This window comes from Labrus mixtus, chromosome 4 (assembly GCF_963584025.1).
Source record: "Labrus mixtus chromosome 4, fLabMix1.1, whole genome shotgun sequence".
NCBI classification, from domain to species: Eukaryota; Metazoa; Chordata; class Actinopteri; order Labriformes; family Labridae; genus Labrus; species Labrus mixtus.
Window position 1 is genome coordinate 19,707,263 of NC_083615.1, and position 23,786 is coordinate 19,731,048.

The window sequence follows — 23,786 nt, forward strand, 5'->3', positions numbered from 1 at the left end:
TTTTTGATAAATCTTATAGTTAAGGCTGGTGCAGGTGTAGACCAGCTCTTAGTTATGCTGCTATAGGCTTAGACTACCGGGGGAACTGGCACCCTGAGCTCCTCTCTCTCTCTCTCTCTCTGCATATACAGTACATCATATTACTGCATGTATCTATCTTTAAATCTCAGTCACTAACCACCTACTTTCCTGGGAGCTCTTGAGCTCTCTTAGGCTCCTCAAGATAGTTGGTTGACGGCCTGCCAGAAGGTCTTTTTACCTGCTCTTTTGTAATGTCAACAGACAAAGAGTAAGGTATTTTACCTGCCTGTGTCTCGAGATAACACTTGTTATGAGTTGACGCTATACAAATAAAAATTGATTGATTGATTGATTGATTGATGATGATGATGGTGATGATGACGATGACGCAGATGAGCTCACAGGGATGTAGCTGGCGTTGATGTAGTCTGAACACGGGTCGTCGTCCACGTAGGAGAGCTTCACTCTCGTTGAGTCGTCTGAACAGAAACCAGAGAATCACAATAATGATGATGATGATGAAGATGATGATGAAGATGGACAGGTGAATCTCACAGGTCACAGGTGTGTTGTTCTTCTCTGGTTATTAGTGTGCGTCACTCACATGGCAGGATGTTGTTGTATCTGTTCTTCCCTCGATTCTCCGGCAGCAGAGCTGAATCCAACGACTGGTTACGACCCACATCCTTTAGGTCCTGATGGAGAGAGAGAGAGTACAGTCTAGTGCTATATGCTAGTGCTATGTGTGTTTTTTGTTTCCATGGAAACAGACCGTATCAGCTGACCAACCTCGTACTCCTGGGACAGCAGGTAGTGAGAGTCGGCCTGCAGCTTGTTGAGGTGACTCTCAAAGTTCTGGATCTTTATGGGACTAAAGGACACAAACAGAACATTTAAAAAAGTTGCTGATCTTTATGGGAATGAAGGACATAAACAGAAGGTTTAAAAAATAAACATGAAGTGTTGGAGTAGATCTTTGATACACTCACCTGGAGATCCGACGGTTTCTAAAAGACAGCACGAGAGACAGGAGTTATACATTAAAAAAGTAAACAGTGAAATATTATTATAGGGGTTGATTTTAATCAGAAAATGACTTTAAGTATATAAATTATTTCATTATAATTAGTAAAAGTGAAGTCATGTTATGGGTGAATATTAGCTTCAGAGTTTGTTTAGGCATCTAAAGTGTTAGCATGACTGTAGCAGCAAAGCTAATTGCTAAAAGGAGTATACAGTATTTCTTATCCCAAAGAACTATGAGTACTATTCATAATGTGACTTCTGTTCGTAGTAGTATCAGTATGTCTCACCCTCTGACCCCTGTGTGAGCTCCAGGTGTCGTCCTCTCTCTCCTCACACTCATTCTCACTGTCGCTCGCTCTTCCACCCTGAAACACAGCAGTGTTACCCTTCATCACCCAGTGAGTACACACCAGTCCTGCTGTCCAATCACAGCCTCAGACACACTGCTGTGTGTTCAATGAGTATACTCACACTTTACGAGCCTTCTGCCTGCAGACGAGCAGCGCGGTGACGCCGACCATCATGGCGATGAGGAACATGCCGGCACTGACGCCCTCGATCACACCGCTCAGAGGCTCTGCACGACCAAACACACAACATATAAATATATCAGATAAATATATATGTTTTTAATGGATCCTTGTCAGGTTTTAGCCCGGGTCCACAGCAGAGGGCTGAAAACTCCTCATGCAGCGAACTCTGCCCTCTTCTAGTTATGTAGTTTACAGATTAATAGAAGATTTATTAAAAAGGTTCAAACTGATCAAATAAAGAACTGGTCTTTCTCCAGTTAATCAAGTTATTCTCTGATGTTTTTGTCCTGATCTGACACAGGTACACGTCATCTCACCTGCCTCGGTGGTGACGGGCAGCGACAGGAACGTGTCGGTGAACAGAGGAGAACTGACGGTCAACTCGTGTTTCTCTTCATCAAACAGCTGAGTGAAGGCTCGAACACTGAGCCTGCAGACACAAACACAGGGCACACACAACACTAAAGTCATACTACTGAAGCTATGTTTGATATGATTCATGATACTAACACTCTACACCAAGCCTCTATTCTGCAACAGGGAACACAGAACCTTCAGTGGACATCTTCAGTACCTGTAAGCTGTTTTAGCTTTCAGTGGTCCATCACAGAACAGGCTCAGATCCCCGCTGTTCTCCAGGTCTGGGTCTCTGTGGTCACAGGAGCCTCCCAGTATGTCCATCCCAGTTCCCAAACTCATCTGAAAACCAGAGGACAAGCTGTCTGGGCCCTCGGTGCAGCGACTCGGGAAGAAACCCGTCTGGTAGGACTTAATGGAGCTGTTGGATTTATAGTCCAGGTAGGAGGGCAGGGGGTGGTGCTGCTGAGGCTGCTCGTCATCCACACCTTTAACCAATCAGAGAACAGCGATATCTCACTTAAGGACACACAGAAACGTCTGTCTGAGAGGACACAGCTCACAGAGACATCTAACAAATAAGATGGTGTTGCTGTTGTGACATCATCACCTTCAGATTCTGTCACCACCACAGTGAAGAACTTGACAGCTCCGTTCACGTCACTGAACCAGCTGCAGTTAAATGTAAAGACAATGGAGGACTTGGTGACCATGGCAGATCTGTCACTGATCCGGATGATGAGGGGTGGCACTGGAGGACCTGCAGGGGGCGAAGACAGGATGATAAGGAATAAAACTTTATTTAAAATGATTAAAACTCAAGATTAAATGTTGAGGACAGAAATAAGTTTAAGGCAGTTATCCTTGGACCTGTTCCGCTATTTATATCATAACTTAGGGGGACATGTGAACCTGGTTTAAGGGGGCATGTGAACCTGGTTTATGGGGGCATGTGAACCTGGTTTAATGGGATGTTGAACCTGGTTTAAGGGGACATGTGAACCTGGTTTATGAGGACATGTGAACCTGGTTTATGAGGACATGTGAACCTGGGTAATGAAGACATGTGAACCTGGTTTATGGGGACATGTGAACCTGGGTAATGACGACATGTGAACCTGGTTTAAGGGGGCATGTGACCCTGGTTTATGAGGACATGTGAACCTGGTTTATGAGGACATGTGAACCTGGGTAATGAGGACATGTGAAACTGGTTTAAGGGGACATTGAACCTGGTTTATGGGGACATTGAACCTGGTTTATGAGGACAAGTAAACCTGGTTTATGAGGACATTTGGACTCACGGTCGATCATGGTGACAACGCTGTCTTTGGCCTCATCACTGGTCGTTCCATCAGATATGACCTTGACAGAGATGGTGTAGCGTTTGTGGGGCTCTAGATGGGAAATAAGGTATCCGGTGGAGTCTCGGCCGGTGCGTCTCGAGTAGACCAGTACCTGGGTGTCCTGGTGGAGACACTCAATGGTGTAGGAGTCGTAGTCTGCCTCTGGGCGGCCCCAGGAGCAGGAGATGGAGGTGGAGCTCTGAGGGCGACAGTGGAGACTGTGGACTCGCTCTGGCTCTACAGGAAGACACAACGAGGTCTTTATATATACACATATGTATACACACACAGGTGTTCACAGGTCTTAAACACACAGGTGTGCAAAGGTGTATGCACAGGAACATGCAACAGAATTTACAGGTATATTAACTTGAACACACACATAAATACACAGGTACACATGAATACACAACTATACTCCATACAGGTAAAGGTACATAGTTACACAGGTACATCAGGTAATCTACATGCAGGTGTACACAGAATTTGAGCTGAATAAAAGAACCTGAACCTCAGAGAGTTGTAAGACTGACTGTGCTTCTGTGTATTCATGGGGCCACCTACTCGTTCGGATGCTCTTGTGGATGGGTGTGCTGAATGTGGGCGTGGCCTCCGGCTCTGTAGCCCCGCTGATAGTGCGGAGGCTGAAGGTGTACTGTCGTCCTGGAAACATCCCTTTGAGGATGCGGCTGCCGGATGTACGGCTGTGGTATGGGTTGATGACGGACAGCTGGTCCTGAGGAGTCCACTGAAGGTCGAAGTCGTCGTAGTCAGAATCGATGGGGCTGCTCCAGGTGATCTCCAGGGAGGTGTTGGTGACCCCCCTGAACAGGAAGGAGGAGGGAGGTTTGGGAGCTGGGAGGGGGAGGGGGATGGTACATACAGGAATACATTTCAGAATTTCTTCTTTACAATCAGACTCACTACTAGTTGAGACCCCCCCTGCTGGACATGCTACTAATCATGTGTTTCTGATATTTCTGATTATGAAGAAAATGTTAAAGAGGACGTATTATCCCCCTTCTCCACCTTTTCAAACAGTCCCCTGTGGTCTAAATGAAACATCTGTGCTGTGTTTTGGTCAAAATATAACATGAATCAAGCACCAGAGGAGGTTTGTGACCCTGTATAAACCAGCTCTCTCAGAACGCTCCGTTTTGGTGTGTGTGTCTCTTTAAATCCAATGAGCCCCCCCCTGAGTTTTCCTGGTACACATCACTCCTTCGCTAGCGAGAATAAAAATGGCGGACCTGCACAAAAGTTTAGCCCTAGGCTGGGGGTGGAGTCCATGGGTGGAGATACCAGGGTAGGGGATTTTTTTTTACCAGAATCCCCCTGTGACATCACAAGGAGAGCACATTTGAAACAGAGCATTTTTCTCTGTGTTGTAAGACTTATGCAGACCACAAACAAAGGACTGGATGGGTTTATTTCACATCTTGTGGGTCAGTAGACACTCAGGTACCCAAATATATGTTCAGAAACATGTGTTCATAAGTGTTCATAATATGTCCCCTTTATTGAATGCAAAACTTCTGTGAGTTTATATCGTGTTACATTAATGTTGATTCCTCAGCCTGTCTTCCTCTTTTTGTATCTAACCACACATAGCATTCTTCCAGGATATTCAAGGATATTCCAGGGCCTTGAAACATTAAGATGAGGCTCTCACCGGTCCTGCCCATTGTGCTGGCTCTGTTACTCAGCCCTCCACTCAGACTCAGCACCTCCACTCGGTACAGACGACCCGGGACCAGATCCGAGAAGAAAGACTCCGTGACCTCTGACCCCAGCTGCTGCACGGCATGCTGGGAGCCGTCGGCTTTGTAAAGAGTCAGCAGGTAGCCGCTCAGAACCCCGCCAGCACGATCCCAATTCACCCAGAGAGCGTCAGACTGGTTCCCACTGTGAGCTCGGAGAGACGTCACAGCTGCTGGGACTGAGGACAAGACAGGAAGCAGGTTTTTTTCACCTTATAGCCTGACTGTTTTGGCAGCAGTAGAATTAGAATAAATCATTTAAAGTGAATAGACTTGAACTCCCCCCCGCTCCCTCACCTGTCCTGGCCCACATCGAGGTCTGGTTGCTGTATACCCCGCTATGTGTCACAACCAGCAGTCTGTAGGGCGCTCCAGGTGTGAGGCCCTGGAAGGAGACCTGCTCACTGCCGGACTTGGTGCGTTGAGTGTCCAGCAGCAAGTCATCACTTTTATACAAGAAGACCTCGTAGAGCTGGAACTCTCCATCAGGTGGAGACCAGGTGAAGCACAGACTGGAGGTGGTGTTGGATTTAACCGTCAGATCAGAGACGGCTGCAGGACCTGACAGGACAACATCAGCCTGTTTTTATTTACAAAACAATAAATAAACCCTTAGTTTGAATTTACTTCCTCAGAGACCCTCAGACTGTTGATCTCCCGTGAATCGGAGCGTTTGACAGTTCAACTCATTTTTTCTGTGAATAACTTTTGACAGTCTCTCTGCTGCTGTAATCGCTGCTCGTCCTTCAGTCTGAGGTGTAAACAGGAAGTCTTACGTGTCTGAGCATCGACGCTGACCCCCCGGCTATGGACCCCACCGCTGATGGTCTGGACCAAGACTCTGTACTTCTTCCCCGGTGTGAGACGGTCGAACCTGAAGCTGGTGTGTCCGGCGGGCTGCGAGGAGTTTATGATCAGACTCCCTCTGTCGTCCTGAAGCTGCAGGACGTAACCGTCCGACACCCCGAGCGCCTCCTGCCAGCTCACCTGTAGACTACAGGTGGAGAGGAGGTCGTCCACCTGCAGCCCGGTCACTGCTGAGGGCACTGAACACAACATCTCATCATTTACATCTTCATATCTCAAGGCTGTTAAATCAATTAAGGTTGTCAAGATTCTAGAACTTCAATATAATTCTACTTAAAGTCCAAAGATATTGAAACCTGTCACCACGGCAACACAAACAGAAGTCCTAGATTAATTGATTGTTTCAAGGAGAGATATTTATTCATCAAACATTTGCAGGCTAAATTGCACAAACACTTTGTTAACCTTGGGATGTCTGTGATTGCATACCATGCTTTTTGATAAAGCTTTGTCCACCTTGATGTGAATATTGTCGCCTGCGTACCTGTGCGTCCAGAGGCGGTGTTGTTGTTCTGCAGCTCTCCGCTCATCGATTTTACCGTCACATGGTACACCTGTCCGGGCTGCAGAGAGGCGAACGTCACCTCGCTCTGCTGTTTCAGGACGAGTCGGACGTCCAGCTGTCGGCTCTGTCTAAACAGGAAGACAGAGAAACCGTCCACGTCCCCCTGACCAGGTGTCCAGCTCACCTGCAGACTGCTGCTGTCGCCACCGTTACTGACGTGGATGTTCTTCACTTTACTGGGAACTAAAGGGAACGAGACAAATACAGACACTCTTTATACTAAGCTAGGCTAGCTGTGTTCTTCACATGGGAAGAAGGTGTGTCGTTATATCTTCAGGCTCTCGTGAGCCATACTGTTCTTGAGTGCGAGTAAGGAGGAGAGTCTGCATTCTCACCTGTGCGCCCCTCGATGAAGCGGGCCCTCTGGTTGGGGCCGCTGAAGGTGGAGACCAGGATCTTGTAGAGCCGTCCAGGAGTGAGCGAGGAAAGGACGCACTGGTCCACGCCGCTGCCCAGCGTGACTGGAGGAAAGACCTTCATGTCGTTGAAGAGCAGCTGCACCTCGTAGTGATCCACGTCACCCGGAGCCGTCACCCACTTGACCTGCAGGTCCTCTGTCCCCTGACCTGCCAGGACCAGGGACTGGACCGCCGCTGGTACTGAAGGAAGCAGAGGAATGTTTCAGCCTTATAAACCGGGTCATAATAACAAAGAATTCAAATTTGTAATATTTAGGGCGCCTCCCCCCCCCCCCCCCCCAGGTGACCCAGATGTGAAGTCTTGGAGTGTCAGACGGGTCACTCACAGGTCCTGCCGTGGGTGGAGGCGCTGCTTTCGTATTTCCCGCTGCGGGTGGTGACCTGCACGGTGTAGAGTCTGCCGGGCACAAGGTGGCTGAACACACACTCGTTCTGCGTCTTCAGAACGGTTTTGTTCTGCAGGAACACGTTGTTGTGTTTGATGAACACCTGATACAGGTCCAAATCACCTGCAGCTGCACGCCAGTACACCTTCAGGTAATCGTCCCGCGCTGAATGTGTCGCTGTGGGGCTCTGCACCTGAGCCGGCTCTGTCAGGGGGGAGGGGTTTGTCAATGAATGATTCATGAGTTATTTAATGAATGAACATGTCAGAACGTGCAACTCTTACGTGTCCTCTCCTGGACGTAGGTGTGGTTGTGGGCAGAGCCACTGCGGGCGCTGATGGAGATGTTGTAGAGGCATCCAGGTGTCAGAGAGTTGAACACACACTCAGGACTGGATTTAGAGACGGACACGGTGTGCAGCGTTTTCTCGCTGTCGCTTAGCGTAACCAGGTACCCGTCCACCTCACCAGCAGAGGGACGCCACGACACACTCAGGAAGTCGGTCCGCCCGTTGTTACTGACCGTCACCTCGCCGACAGCAGCAGGGACTGAGGGGGCACAGAGATGAAAAACAGCTAATGGCAGCAGATGGAACTGTGAACTGGTCACTGCTGAAACAGCAGCAGAAAAACATTCCACAAACACACACACACACACACACACACACACACACACACACACACACACACACACACACACACACACAGACACACACACAGATACACACACACACACATGCACACACACACACACACCCACACACACACACACACATGGACACACACACACACGCACATGCACACACACGCACGCACACACACACACACACACACACATACACACTGCCAGGTTCTTTCGCTTGTCCACACTTCCTGAAAATTCCTTACAAATTCCTGCTTTTCAACAATATCCTGCAGGCGCACACACATACACACACACACACACACACACACACACACACACACACACACACACACACACACACACACACACACAGTGACAGTCAGTGATTTTAGGTGAGGTGTTTCCTCACCTGTGCGTCCCTCCATGACGCTCTGTCTGGAGGCGTGGCCTCTCCTGTTGGTGGTCAGCACCACCCTGTAGAGCGCTCCTGGTCTCAGGCCGTTGAAGCAGATGCTTGTGGTGTCAGGGTTAAGACTTTGGTTCTTTATGACACTGCTGTCATGGACCAGCAGGACGCCGTACGAGTCCACGTGTCCCGATGCTTGCTCCCAAAGCGCCTGCAGGCGGTCTGTGCTGCCGCCATTAGTCACCTGCAGCCCAACCACCTGAGCCGGAGCTGAGAGACACAAAGCGACGTAAGACGCTAAGAGAGTCCTGACTATCTCTCAGAGTAATCAGTCTGAATTTTAAATAATCAGACGTACCTGTGTGTGCTGTCACGGAGGCGGAGCTCCTCAGGTTGCCGCTGTTGGTTGTCACGGTGACGGTGTACAAGCGCCCCGGTGTGAGGAGGTTGAAGGTGCAGTCTCTAGCCCCCCAGGAGAGGACCCTCTGAGATGGCAGGGCAGGGGGGTCAGCCTGCCGGAGGACAACGGTGAAGTTGTCCCACTCACCCCGGGGTTGATCCCAGAGCACGCTCAGAGTGGTCTCATCAGCGTGACGGACCCTCAGCCGCTGCACGGCACCGGGGGCTGCAGGGACACACATCATTCCTTAATTATTAAAATCCTAGATCTCTCAGATGAACATAACATGTGTAGGTCTTAAAGATTACAGAATAAAACATAAACTGACCCAGTCGTCCATAGCAGGAAGCCATGTTACCCAGAATGCCGCTGTGCGTTGTGACCTCAGCCTGGTACAGTCGACCTGGCAGCAGACCGAGGCCGGAGAACTTCACCTGAGTGCTGCGTTTACTGACGGTCTGGTTCAGCAGAATCTCAGAGCCGTTCTTTAGCAGCACGCTGTAATTCTCCCAGTCTCCACTGGGGGGCGACCAGCTGACCATCAAAGCCCGGCCCTCACTGAGTGGAGTTATCGAGAGAGCCGACACCCGCTGAGGGACTGAAACAGGGAGAGAAGGTGCCTGAACCTTAATAAGGTGTGGTGTCATAACCAGGTGACCCTCAGATGATGTGTGTAATCAAAAACAAAAAGGTAGGCTCAAACTGGATCTATAGTATAAATAAAGGTTCTATAAGTAGGACACCTATCCTGTACCTGTCCTGCTGCTGGTACTGCTCTCTGAGCTCACTCCTCCTGATGATGTCATCACTCTCAACTCGTACCTGCGACCAGGCATCAGGCCCTCAAACTTCTGCTGGGTGACGTTTGGAGGCAGGCGGCTCTCCTGGGGGGGAGATCCATGACCCCACAGGGTCAGCAGGTAGAGCTCCACCCTCCCCTCAGGTGAGACCCAGGAAGCGTGCAGACTGTCTGAGCTGCCGTTGTGGTCCAGGATCAGGTGTGACACCACTGCAGGGACTGAGGGCAGGGGGGGTTAAATAAATTCTAATACTATTTACAGACTGACAGGTGTGCATGTTGGTCCTGCAGGTACAAAAAAAAAGTACTGTGATAGCATGAGGGGTTAGATCTGAAGTCCTCTGAGTCACAGAAGAAACTAGTTCTGACGCTGCACAGAACCTCAAATCATCTGACCCGACCTTCAGGAGAACGTTTAAACTGTGCACCTTCAAAATAAAGCTGCTGTCTTATTGTTGTAATGAAAGTTTGATCATGTTTTTTTAAGAGTCGATGTATTGAGCCTGTGAAGCGTTCATTTAGTCTCTGTGAGCTCTGTGTTTGGTCTCCTCTTGCTGACATGAACATCACTCATACTACAATACTACATGATAAAACCCACCTGTGATGGCCTGTGTGGAGGCGGAGCTCTGAAGGCCCACAGCCTCAGTTACCACGGTGACATTGTAAGGGGTCCCGGGCTGCAGGCGGTCCAGCTGAGCTGAGGTCGATGTGTTTGGGACGGTGAAGTTTTTCTGCAGAATCCCATCCTGATCCGTCAGCAGAACCCTGAACTGCTCCGCTCGGCCTGGACCCCCCCGCCAGGAAACACCCAGGCTGTGAGAGGATGAGGACGCCACCTGCAGGCCGAGGACAGGCGAAGGAGCTGCAGGTCGGACAGAAGAACACAATCAAAGTGAACGTATCCATGGTTACAGCCTCCATAGATTTGTAACTACTGTTTGAAAAAGGGTTGCTTTTTGCATCTTTGTCTTTAGAGACGGAGGTGACCATATTTGGACAACACTTGCTCCTCTTCAGCTCCACCCACTTGTCCAAATATGGTCACTTCCTCAGACTAAAAGTTCTTCCTGAAAACATGAGAAGCCGTCTCCTCCTTCACGTACAACCAAGCGCTGAACAAGATTATTTTCAAGTCGCAATGGTAACAACCTGTCAATCACAAGTAGCCCCGCCCTAACTCCCTGCTGGACATTAGAGAGAATATAGGTTTAAAACACCTTCAGCTCTTTAAACCCAGAGTTTAATCTGTCTGCTCTGCAAAGTAAACCTTTCACCTTGTTTAACATTTCTGTGGGTGTTATGGGTTTAATCTACATCCTACTGCACATCATGTATAAACCTATCAAATGATACATTGTTCAATTTTATAATCGAGTTATTTACAATGTGACTCTAAGTCTCTCTCTGCGCTGTCCTTCAACTAACTGACCTCCTGCATCCTGCGGCTGCACAAACAATGACAGGAGGGAAGTGTGTGTGTGGGGGGGGTGGGGGTGGGGGGGATGGTAACTCTTCAGAGGAGACGAATACCATTGTTAAAGAGCGCAGGTCAGAGCGGCCTGACTAACATAAACACTGAATGCTTTTCATTCGTCAACTTCCTGATAAAGATATTCAAATATTTGAGACTTTTTCAAACCACTTGTTTTAAAACGAGACAATCTCTGTGGTTTTATGATTGATAGCAGTGGTGGTTCTAGACCACTTTTACTGAGGGGGCCAAACTGGGGCCAGTTGTTTTGTCAGAGGGGAACATTAAACCCGGTTGAAAGACAAAGACAAAGATGGTCGCTTTAAAATATATATTAAATATCATTAAATACCACAACATAAAATACCATGATTTATATTTGTTTCAGTAACAGTATTTAATACTAGATTGTGAGTCAAATACTGTGTATGTGTTATGAGGGGGGGGGGGGCTCTTCCTTTTGGAGGGGTGGCCACAGGGGGGACCAAGTTCAGTGTTACAGGGGCACTGGCCCCTGTTGGCCCCTGCCTAGAACTGCCCATGATTGATAGTACTACTTTATTTGACCTTTACTCTGACAGTTAGGACTTAGAAATACAGAGAATAGACAACAGATTTATTTAAGGGCCCCTTCCTCCATCGGGGACCTTAGTCCTGTCCCCCAATCCCCCCACTAAAACGTTCATGGATACAGTACCAGGACTTTCCTCTGGTTGGGACTTGCACATAGTTTAAAACTTTTTAATACTTTTTGACACTTTCATTTCTTTTTAAAGATTTACATTTTAGAGACAGGACGTAGATAGAGTCAGAAATCAGGGAGAGAGAGAGAGTGGAGAATGAGAGGGGGGGGGGGGGTGGACGTGCTTGGAGGACTACAGCGTATGTAAACGGGACGCACTTACAATAACCTCAACGCTACCAGCGCCCCAACACTTTTCTGATACTTCTGATTTATTCTCTGTTTTAGATCAACAGCATCAAACAGTACATCATCTAAATCGTTGTAATAAGACGAGTGAGTGGTGGAGGAATAAATCCATCAAACAATGCAGATAAACTCCAACACACTGTCTTTAAAATGCTTTAAGAGCAGGAGTAAGACGTGTCTGAGTACTGATTCTTTTCTATTCTCCAAAACTAAAATCCAGTGTTCTGACCTGTGGATGCTGACACGTCGCTCCTCTCTCCGTCCTTCCTGGAGATCAAGGTAATCCTGTAAACGGCCCCAGGTGTTAAACCGGCGATCAGACAGGTGAAGTCGGTTCTGGACTCCCCGCCGGGTTCACAGTCGGCGTGGTTACAGTGGCCGTGGTCACAGTGGGAGGGGTCAGTGTTGAACTCTTCAGTGACCACGGTGAAGTCACAGGAGAGAGCGGCGGTGCTGAACTTCACCATAGCTGATTCTGAGCTCGATCTGATCTCTGTGACGTTAACGGAGCAACGAGACGCCTCAGTGGGGCGCACCTGAAACAGGAAGTGACATCACAACATAAACATAAACAGATGTTTGTTCTGGATGATGAAACTGAGTAAATTTGAACTATATATATATATATATATATATATATATATATATATATGTATATATATATTATTATTATTTATTTTTATTTTTTTACAATTCTTTATTTAGAGGATGGTTGAGAACAATTTACAGGCAATTAGCGATGCAGTTACAGAAGGTATTTGGGTCCACAGTGAAAGTCTGCAGAAAACATATAGATAATCTTGAGACCCTTTTCCTCCTTAACATCCTCGATTTTTTCTTTTTTTTAACAATATGTACCTTATTACTCTATAACTATACACAGTCTGTAAAGAGGGATGTGTAGCTACATTTATTTTCTTTAATATTTTGGGGCGACAGTTCAACATGTTTTCAAAGCGAAGAGACAGAAAACAAAGTACAGGAAATAAAACATCTTATGCATGATAAACATACAAGACATCAGTAAACATACACATGTATGCATGGGGATAACAACATCAACGTTAAAGTATCTGTTAATTTACCAATTCTGGGAAGTGTGGCCGTGACAAACGTACATACGAGGCCCATCTTGACCATAATTGCTTAAATTTATCCATTTGTAAACGAAGTGAGAAGGTCATTTTTTCCATAACATAGATTTCTTTAACTATATCCTCCCACTCCTCTGTCGTTGGGGGTCACAATGGTTGTGCCATTCTTCTTTTGAAATAGTGAAACTGCCTTCTTTTTCCCGTTTGTTTTTTACATATTCTGTTGAATGTGATTTTTTTTGTCATGAAGCCTTTATATAGTCTGGATATGAAACCTCTTTTTTTTTTCTTTTTTTTTTAGAGATTTATTTTGGGGCTTTTTGTGCATTTAACTGAGAGATAGGACAGTGGATAGAGCCAGAAATCAGGGAGAGAGAGTGGGGAATGACATGCGGGAAAGGAGCCACAGGCCGGACTCGAGCCTGGGCCGCCCGCTTGGAGGACTACAGCCTCCATACATGAGGCGCGCGCCCTAACCACTGCACCACCAGCGCCCCATGAAACCTCTTTTTAATTCGGATGTGTAGGCTCCTATAAATTATTTCAGTACCGGTTCATCTGTGTCTGGTGGGAAATGTTTCAACACTTTGTCAAAATAATGTTGTAATTGTAAATATCTGTAGAAGTCCTGGTGTTCAAGGGCATATTTTCTCTTCAAAGTCTGAAAATCCATCAAGTGTCCCTTATCAGTAACTGAAAAGAGTGTGGTTATTCCTTTACTTGTCCAGTCTTTAAATCTGGAGTCCAGTTGGTTAGGTTTAAAATCATGGTCATAGGCACACCATCTTAGTAGTCGTATTTTATCTTCCTTCCTTATCTTGTCTTCCTTAACAGCTTTCCAGACTTTCAGTTGGAATCTAATCCAGTGGTTCTGAATGTTATCTATGGTTTTCTTAAATCATTATTAGCAAGTACTGTCTGGATTGGATGGTTCTTAGTCAATGAGAGCTCTATGTCTTTCCATCTGGAGTTGTAATCTTTGTTGCATAGATTCAACAATGGTTTGAGCTGAGTAAAAATAATCTTTCATATTTGGTGCTGCCATACCTCCATCCTTTTTCAGGAGTTGTAATGTTTTAAAGCTAACTCTAGGTTTTTCCCCCTGCAAATGTATCTGGAGATAATTCTGTCCCATTCAGAAAATTGTATTTTAAAAATATCAACTGGTAGAGCTTGAAATAGAAAGAGAAGTCTTGGAAGGATATTCATTTTAACAGATTCAGTCCTCTGGGTGAGACTCATAAACGGGTTACAGTTCCATCTTTGAATATTTTATTTTATTTTAGTCAGGAGGGGGTCGTAATTGATCTTCCCCAATGTGGTAATATCTTTCGGTAGCAGTACCCCTAAGTATTTCAAAGTAGTCTGATCCCACTTCATCTTGAATTTTTCCTGTCGGACTAAAATTAAATGTCACGATCTGGGTTTTTTTAACATTAAGTTTATATCCTGAAAATAGACTGAATGAATCTAAAATCTTAATAAGTTCAGTAAACGATTTTGAAGGTTCAACTAAGTATACTAGCACATCGTCTGCATATAATGCAATCTTATGTTGTTCATGACCCATGGGGATGCCCTTGATATTTTCGGCTCGTCTTAACCACTGAGCAAGGGGTTCTATATAGAGTGCAAAGAGCAGAGGAGACATTCCGCATCCTTGTCTTATCCCACGTTCTAATTTAATTGTGTCAGATAGATATCCATTTATTTTAATTCGAGCCGTTGGATTTTTGTATAACATACTTATTCCCTTGACAAACTCTTTAGGGAACCCAAATCTCTCGAGGACCTTGTATAAAAACTTCCAACTTACAGAGTCGAAGGCCTTCTCTGCGTCCAGACTGACCAACAGGGCTTGTAATTTCTGTTCCTGAATATGATCCATTATGTGTAGTGTGCGTCTTATATTATCATGTGTTTGTCTCTGTGAAACTATATTTCTTTCATCCATCCATCCATCCAGGTCAGGTCTGGTTAGCATCTGGTGAAGTAAGTCAACCCAGACTCCCCAGCAACATTTGCCAGCTCCTCCTGGGGGACTCTGAGGTGTTCCAAGGCCAGAAAGGATAATCCCTCAGACAAGTTCTGGGTCTATCCTGGGGTCTCCTCCCAGTTGAGCATGCCCAGAAAACCTACAGAGGGAGGCTTCCAAGAAGATCCTAACCTGATGCCCCAAACCTGTGCGTTGAGGTGAGCCCAACTTTATTTAGCTTGTAGGTCTCCACATTCTCCAATCTGGCTCCTTCCCTGCCATTGAGGTTATGTTCCATATCCCTAAAACCAGACTGTATTGCTAGGGATTAGCAAATCATTTTTCCTGCTGAGTCTGACCGGGCACAGCCACCAGATGCTGACCAGGTGCCCCGGTTTCCCCCTCCAGACAAAAACCCCTCAACCCCCAAATACACATATATATTTACTTGTTTTTGTGACATAAAATCAGAGAAATCTGTGTTGTGTCAAGATTAGAAAGTGGAGTGAAACAGTCAAAGCGCGATCAAGGTGTACTCACCGGTTTGGTTGAGGTTGCGGGTGTAGCTGTGGTGACAGGAGGAGGAGCTGAGGTTGTTCTGGTGGATGTTGTAGCTGCAGGTGGTGTGGTTCTGGTGGTGGTGGGTGGTGTTGTCGTTAAGATGGCTGTAGTTATGGCTGTGTTTGGAGTGGGGGTGGTTACCATGCCTGTGGTTGTTTTGGCTAAAGTTTTAGTGGGTGGAGGTGGACTGGATGGTGTAGCTGTAGATGGAATGGGTGTAGAGTGTGTGGTTGTGGAGGGGATGGGTGTTGAGGGTGTGGTTGTGGAGGGGATGGGTGTTGAGGGTGTGGTTGTGGAGGGGATGGGTGTTGAGGGTGTGGTTGTGGAGGGGATGGGTGTTGAGGGTGTGGTTGTGGATGGGATGGGTGTTGTGGGTGTGGTTGTGGAGGGGATGGGTATAGAGGGTCTGGTTGTGGATGGGATGGGTATAGAGGGTCTGGTTGTGGATGGGATGGGTGTAGAGGGTGTAGTTGTGGATGGGATGGGTGTAGAGGGTGTAGTTGTGGATGGGATGGGTGTAGAGGGTGTGGTTGTGGTTGTAGGAGTGTCTGTGTGACTCGTGGGTGGTGCCGTTAGCGGGGAGGTGCTGGTTCCTTCTGTAGACGTCACCCTGACTGATGGAGAAGTGGGGGGAGCCTTACTGATGGTAGTGTTGGTGAAGTTTTCTGGCTGAGCTGTGGAGACTGTAAACAGGGTGGAGGAGATGGAGGGGGGTGTTTTGGTTGTTAAAGGTGAAGCAGGAGGGGTCGATGCAGGATCCATCTCCATGTCTGATATAGATGTCAAACCTGCAGGCGTAGCTGTGATGGAGGCAGGTGACGAAAAGTTTACTAAATGTTTAAAATCTGTGTTTGAGTCCGAAACAGAAAAACCAGCAGAGAGAGGATGAGTCACTGAGGAGAAGGAGGAGGAGGAGGAGGAAGAAGGAAGGGAGGAGGAAGATGAGGAGGAAGGAAGGGAGGAGTTGGAGGAGAAGGAGGAGGAAGAATAGGAGGTGGAGGAGGAAGACGAGGAGGAAGGAAGGGAGGAGGACGATGAGGAGGAAGGAAGGGAGGAGGTGGTGGAGGAAGACGAGGAGGAAGGGAGGGAAGAGGAGGAGGAGGGAATGGAGGACAAGAGAGAGGGGGTGGAGGAGGAAGGAAGGGAGATAGAGAGGACGGAGGAGTTGGAGGAGGAGAGGGAGGACTCTGCGGTTGAGAAGGAGGAGGAGGAGGAAGGCAGGGACGTGGAAGAAGAGAGGGTGGAGGAGGAAGACGAGGAGGAAGGAAGGGAGGAGGAAGATGAGGAGGAAGGAAGGGAGGAGTTGGAGGAGAAGGAGGAGGAAGAATAGGAGGTGGAGGAGGAAGACGAGGAGGAAGGAAGGGAGGACATGGTGGAGGAAGACGAGGAGGAAGGAAGGGAGGAGGTGGAGGAGGAAGACGAGGAGGAAGGAAGGGAGGAGGTGGTGGAGGAAGACGAGGAGGAAGGAAGGGAAGAGGAGGAGGAGGGAATGGAGGACAAGAGAGAGGGGGTGGAGGAGGAAGGAAGGGAGATAGAGAGGACGGAGGAGTTGGAGGAGGAGAGGGAGGACTCTGCGGTTGAGAAGGAGGAGGAGGAAGGCAGGGACGTGGAAGAAGAGAGGGTGGAGGAGGAGGTCTCAGTCGTCTCTTCCTCCATCCTGACCAGGCTCCTCTGTTGGTTGGTTGTGGTTACAGTCAAGGTGGTGGAGTTATCATGACTGTTGATGGGACCTGACTCTGGTGGAGGATCAGGGCTGAGGGGTGTTGGAGGATCAGGACTTAGGTTTGACAGAGGATCAGGGCTGAGGGATGATGGGTGGAGTCCTGGGGTGGAGTCAGGTGTGCTGCCTGTGTTGGATGTCTGTGTGTGAGCTGAGTGTTCAGCGAAGACACTGATGGGTGGAGGGGTGATGGAACGTCCCACAGGTTTATACGTTGAGGAATCAGAGAGGGTGGAGGCAGGAGACGTGTCTGCAGAGACACACCACCCAAGTGAGAGAGGCATTACAACATGAGACACAACAACAGGAAGAGGAACAGCAACATCTTAACATAACATCTTTGATTCTCTAAAGAGTCAAAACTAAACGGGTTCAGACTCAGACTCACGACTTGGACTAAATGGGAAATGGACCTGAGCTTGTAGGGCACTTTTCTAGTCTTCTGAAGACTCAAAGCCTTTTACACTGCAGGTCACACCTACACATTTACACACTGATGGTAGAGGCTGCTGAGTAAAGAGTCCATCAGTATCAACTCATCCATTCATACACATTCACATTTGGGGTTCAGTATTTTGCCTAAGGGCACTTCAAAATGGGACAGCAGGAGCTGGGGATCAAACCTCTGACCTTCAGACTGGGAGACGACCGACTCTACCAATGAGCCACAGACGCCCCCTGGATATGTTCTATATTTAAATGTAAAGAAGCTTAGTTGATTCATATTTAATATAAGACCCACCTCTGACATAGCTTACAACTAATAGGTGTTTTTGTATCACAGGAACTTTTTCATAGCTCTAGTTCAGAGGAACCCTTTTAGCTCCTGCTTCAGAGTAGGTACTCTCTCAGCACAAGTGGGACTTTGAGTGATTGGTCCATACGTCAATGTACAAGAGCCAGTCCAGTACCACCAACCACCATTCTTTAATCCCATAAGTAACAACAGTAAATAATAGTCGGTAAAAACTCTTAATATCAATAAAAATGCAGATAAATGGACCAACAACAAAGTCCAAGCATGATTGAGTGACGTTGCTGAGGCAACTGATGGCAGGTTTAAGTCCCTCTAAAGCCTGGCTCACACTGGCAATGTTGTCGTACCATGCTTAAAGGGATACTTCACCTGTTGAAACATGAATCTGTATTGACATTGGGTCATATATGTAGTAGAAATGTGAAATACATTTTGAAGTTGGTGCCTTCTTGGCCGTGAAAAGGCAGAAAGTGTCTTTTTGGCTCATGTTGATGAAAGACACCAAATCCCAGAATGCACAGCACCGCAGGCCACTTCCACTAAGGTCCTCTATTTCAGAATCAGAAATACTTTATTAATCCCAGAGGGAAATTCGATTGATACAGTTTCTCCAAAATATACAATATAGCAGTAGAAATATAGTAATAAAAACATTTACAGACATATTTACACATAAGACCATTTCCTCAACTGATTCCCAAATTTCTTACAGAATTGATCTTGGAAATTCCTGGCAGAAAACAGACTCTATGTCTGTGTCCATAGACAAACAGTGAGAGACAGGCACAGACACCACCAGTCCGCACCAGCTCGAGCCGGCCCCGGCCCCAGCTCCTCGTCCTCACCGCTGCCGACAGGCAGGCGTTATGTCTCGGCTGCTGAGCTGGCAGCGGCCGGTGGCGGCAATATAGCAATATAGCTGCGAGACGGTTGCTGCTGACAGGCCGCAGCAGCCAAAACACAAGACCAGCCTGTCTGCAGCAGCCGTTTCGCGGCTATATTTATATTTTTTGTCATTATCAGCTTTCTCCATAGAGCATGTTAGCATAGCTTCCAAGCAATATGGCGGACGTTAAGTTTCGATTCTGGGAGTGAGTTCCCACCCACTGATCTGTGATTGGTCTGTAGCTTCAGTGGTCGAAAATATGAGGAACTAGCGTTGTAGTTTCACCCTGCTAACCGCAACAGCTTCCAGTGACGCAAAAATCATCATTTTGCATCACTGGAAGCTCCTTTTCAGACTTAGAAATACAAAGATTTCCCATCTCAGGGGAAAATGAGGGCGGGATGCACGACCATTCAAAAATACTACCAGGTTTCTAATGATACAAAGCTTAAAGCAAATGGGTGAAGTATCCCTTTAAGCACGATTGCCGCCCCCCTGCCAGGTCACTGCTTGCCTGCACGGCCTGCGGTCACACTGCTCCAGGACAAACCGGGCATAAGCACGGTTACCTCTTGTACATAACTTTGTAATACAGCACAGACATAGCTTTATGTTATTACGAAGTGTGCTTATTTGCAAACAGGCGGACTCAAGAATTTCTTTTAAAAAAACAGGACGCGCAGTCATATCTGTGTCTGCACATCGAACACAGAGAACACACAGAGACAGCTACTTAAGAGCCTTATTTTGAGTCAATTTAGTCAGATACAGCCATAAATAAATTTAAAGAAATCAGAGACACGCGGTCGAGTCCGCGTGTCTCTGATCCACACAGTCCACACAGTCCACACATCGGCAAACGTTGGGGGCTTAACAACAATAATAAATAATAAGATTAATAATACATCTGATTTGTAACAAACTGTTCACTTAAAATATCCCATACGTCACACTTTAGAGGATGTGATTTAACAGGGAAAGCTGTAACCTTATATTCTGTTAAGTACTGTGTATGTGTGTGTGTGTGTGTGTGTGTGTGTGTGTGTGTTGCTCACACTGGGACAGGAAGTACATTGCTGACGTTTTTCCTGAATATGGGCTCAGGGACTGATGTCCTGATGGTCAACAAGGTTTTTTTTCATTAACAGTGTTGATAACTATTAAAGTGTGTAGCGCCCTCTGCTGGATGGGGATAGAGTCACACAGGGGCTCACAAACTGTGCGCACACTCCTGAAGATCTCTAGAAAGTTTCAGACAGCCTGCCCCTGAAATCTCCCTGAGCTGATACTCAAACATCACTCATGTCCCCCAAAGCGATAATAAGACTCCAGGAGATATCAACTGTACGATACAACTAAATCACCAACAGATAAATATATATATCAATACAGCCGCATAAACACAAAACACGACATACATAAACTTAATCTTAGTTCATTGTTTTCTGACAGTGTGCATGTGATTCAGTTCATATTATTACTAATAATAGTAGAGGGGAGTTTTTAGTGTTTCCTTGAAGGGGGAGTGAGGGGGAGTAGTGAGATCCAGAGGGTGGGAGTGTCCTGTCTCCCCAGGACCGGTTGTTAGTCCTGCAGCGGGGGAAGGGATTGTGGTAAATGGACTTGAGTTTATATAGCGCTTTTCTAGTCTTCTGACTACTTAAAGCTCTTTTACACCACATGTCACACCTACACATTCACACCCTGATGGCAGTGAGACCATCAGAAGTAACTAATCCATCACACATTCATACACCGCTGATGAAGCAGCGGGAGCAATTCGGGGTTAAGAGTCTTGGCCAAGGTTGATAGACGACAACTCTACCAACTGAAATCAGCCGCCCCACAGTGTGCCGATGGAGGAGCTCAGACGGGTAGGGGGAGCAAGGTTATGGAAGGCTTTATAGGTGAAAATAAGGAGCTTGAAGTGGATACGCTGGGGGATGGGGAGACTGTGGAGGTTATGAAGGATAGGGGTGATGGGGTCACTGATGTGTGATTGAGTGAGAAGAGGACGCAGAATTCTGCATATATTGTAGTTTCTTGAGTGTTTTGGATGATGAGCCGTAGATGAAACTGTTGCAGTAGTCCAGTCTGGAGGTGATGAATGCGTGCTTAGGTGAGGGTCTCAGCAGCTGAAAAGAAGAAGGATGGACGGAGGAATGTTCTCTCAGATGGAAAAAGACTGTTTTGGTGATGTGTATGATGTGTTAGTCGAAAGAGACGGTTTGAGCAAAGATGACACCAAAGTTATGGGGGGTGAAGGGAGCACGGTGGAGCCATCGATGTAGAGGGAGAAGTTACGGGTGGATTTGATGAGGGATTTGGGACCGATGATGAAGACTTCTGATTTGTCACAGTTACGTTTTGAAGCCAAGATTCTATTTTGATCTTGCAGTCGATGATCATAGAGTGGCAGGAGGGATGGCTTTGGTGTCGATCTGAGCTGAATGTCATCGGCAAAGCAGGGAAATTTAGGTTTACGGTTCGAAGTTAAAGGACAGCAGACAGCAACGTACAAGATTTGGGTCATTGATGTTGAACTGAGCTTGCATGGCTAGATATGTAGCAGCAAAATGTTAAACAACCAATAGCTACACTTGTAACGTTAGCTAAGTTATGAGGTTAGCAACCTGTTACATGTTGTAGACGGTGAGTGGCGGCTGGTATACGGTAGAATTTTTCAGTTCAGGTCAAGACTTTACTGTAATTACTCCTTCTGTTCTCGCACCCAACAACACAACAAGATGATATTTTAAGACTCCTATGTCGCCTTCTACCATGTGGCGGCGATTTGTGTTTCCCTCTAGTTTAGCTTTGTTTTGCCTCCAGCTAATACTGTGACATCATTGTGATGTAGGCCCTAAAAGGGTCTATAAATGACCCAATATCTGACGTTTAGGACTTTGTTTTTTGTTGACGCGGTATCAAACAGCAATCGATATTGTTTGATTCTTGCTAGATATGATGCGCTTGTATCATGACGCTAACTTCGTGTTACACAACATTAAAAACTCTTGTGCACTTCAAATTTAATAATGCTAATGAATTTAAAGGCAGGGTAGGTAATTTTTTTAAACTAGCATGATTTTGATAGTAGCATTCCCTCGGTGCTCTGTCCCCAATCCCCCCACTAAAACGTTCATGGATACAGTACCAGGACTTTCCTCTGGTTGGGACTTGCACATAGTTTAAAACTTTTTAATAGTTTTTGACACTTTAATTTCTTTTTAAAGATTTACACTTTAGAGACAGGACGTAGATAGAGTCAGACGTGGGAAAGGAGCCACAGGTCCGATTTGAACCCGGGCCATTTGCTTGTCTCCGTACATGGGACGCACGTACAATAACCACAACGCTACCAGCGCCCCAACACTTTTCTGATACTTCTGATTTATTCTCTTGTGTTTTAAAGATCATCAGCATAAAACAGTACTTCATCTAAATCTGTGTAATAAGACGGGTTAGTCGTGGAGGAATAAATCCATCAAACGATGCAGATAAACTCCAACACACTGACTTTAAACTGCACATTTATGTTGGCAATGTTTTGGTGCCAAAGCTCCCAACTTCCACTTTTGTTTCCATGGTGTCTAAGTGGGAACGTTGATCTTTGATCTTCACTACCTCTGTATCAACGAGTAAAGCAGTGGCACTGTGATAGCACTGGTTTGAAATAAAGAAAGTTAAATATAAAACCCCAGAGAGTTGGAGGAAGTCTGATTACACACCGCTCATGTTACAGACACAGAACATGTTAGAATGAGTTTGTTAATAAATAACTTTACAGTTACAGGACGAACACACAGCTCACACCTAAACAAATACAATGAATAAGTTTGTTCTTAGATTCAGTACTTACACACACAGCTGAAAGAGACGGAGAGTAACAGCAGGATCAATGCGTCCATGTTTGTGCGCCCATTGAGCTGAATGTGGAGCTGAGGGGAAGTGTGTGTCTGTGTTAGGAGGAAAGAGCTGAAGGGAAGTGTGTGTGTGTGTGTGTGTGTGTGTGTATTAGGAGGAAAGAGCCGAGAAGCAGGACTTCCTTCTATTCAAAGACTCAAAGGGAGAACGAGTCCTCGAGCTGCAAACACTCGACTGTCGGAAATACCAAAGGACATCCCATAATCACACAGACACATAACACACACACACACACACACACACACACACACACACACACACACACAATCACATAACAACACATACAATCACATAACAACACACACAATCACACATACAATCACAGACACACAACACAACAACAAACACAAAGTTTCAAAACATATTGTCTGTCTTATCATTATTGCTAAGGATGTTTGGTCGTGCAGGTTTATAAATCTGTGAGATAATAATAATAGTTTATGTAGAAGAACACATAGAAACAAAAAATACCTTAAGGCCCTGACACACCAAGCAGACGGCAAAGAACTAGTGGCGACAGGGGTGCCTGTGGCGTCGCATCACATCTTGACCAAAAAGTTGCACTAGAACACACCGCAAAGACTACAGCCGACGGCCAACCACCACGTACGTTCTGCACATAAGAGAAATAACTCTCGATGCCAGCAGGGGGCGGTAGTCCATTGTTATGATACGAGAAGACCATTTTCACACCGCTGTCGGTCTCCTCTCACGTCTGTTGATTTTTGTTTCATTGTGTAACCATGGTGATCTCAAATGAATCCAAATGTTCAGTAAACAAATAAACAAACGCTTTATGAAGAACATTGAATACAGCGCTCCAACTGATGCTGTGTGTGTGTGTGTGTTTAACCTCTAATGTTAAGGAGGAAGCTCCACCCACAGCAGGAAGTCATGCTGTTTAACCCTGAAACACACACACACACACGGTTGGCTGTGGAACACCAGAAAC

The 23,786-nt window shown here is 46.4% G+C and overlaps 1 protein-coding gene across 1 annotated transcript in view; it reads right to left on the bottom strand.

The window, feature by feature from the left end:
• LOC132973021 (receptor-type tyrosine-protein phosphatase beta-like) overlaps nt 1-22,889 on the bottom strand; it is a 32,061-nt gene extending 9,172 nt beyond the window's left edge. The window contains exons 1-26 of the mRNA XM_061036217.1: nt 22,770-22,889; nt 15,524-17,514; nt 12,144-12,450; nt 10,111-10,374; nt 9,465-9,728; nt 9,039-9,308; nt 8,669-8,935; nt 8,314-8,580; nt 7,565-7,828; nt 7,221-7,484; nt 6,811-7,074; nt 6,395-6,658; nt 5,820-6,089; nt 5,341-5,604; nt 4,956-5,222; nt 3,848-4,138; nt 3,242-3,520; nt 2,548-2,697; nt 2,155-2,425; nt 1,898-2,010; nt 1,519-1,624; nt 1,335-1,412; nt 1,011-1,028; nt 811-892; nt 626-716; nt 424-500 (exon numbers count right to left, since the gene is read on the bottom strand). Of these exons, the coding sequence (XP_060892200.1) occupies nt 424-500; nt 626-716; nt 811-892; nt 1,011-1,028; nt 1,335-1,412; nt 1,519-1,624; nt 1,898-2,010; nt 2,155-2,425; nt 2,548-2,697; nt 3,242-3,520; nt 3,848-4,138; nt 4,956-5,222; nt 5,341-5,604; nt 5,820-6,089; nt 6,395-6,658; nt 6,811-7,074; nt 7,221-7,484; nt 7,565-7,828; nt 8,314-8,580; nt 8,669-8,935; nt 9,039-9,308; nt 9,465-9,728; nt 10,111-10,374; nt 12,144-12,450; nt 15,524-17,514; nt 22,770-22,818 (7,092 nt within the window). The 5' untranslated portion in view covers nt 22,819-22,889. The remainder of the gene's footprint in view (nt 1-423; nt 501-625; nt 717-810; nt 893-1,010; nt 1,029-1,334; nt 1,413-1,518; nt 1,625-1,897; nt 2,011-2,154; nt 2,426-2,547; nt 2,698-3,241; nt 3,521-3,847; nt 4,139-4,955; nt 5,223-5,340; nt 5,605-5,819; nt 6,090-6,394; nt 6,659-6,810; nt 7,075-7,220; nt 7,485-7,564; nt 7,829-8,313; nt 8,581-8,668; nt 8,936-9,038; nt 9,309-9,464; nt 9,729-10,110; nt 10,375-12,143; nt 12,451-15,523; nt 17,515-22,769) is intronic.
• Between the last annotated feature and the right edge of the window lie 897 nt (nt 22,890-23,786).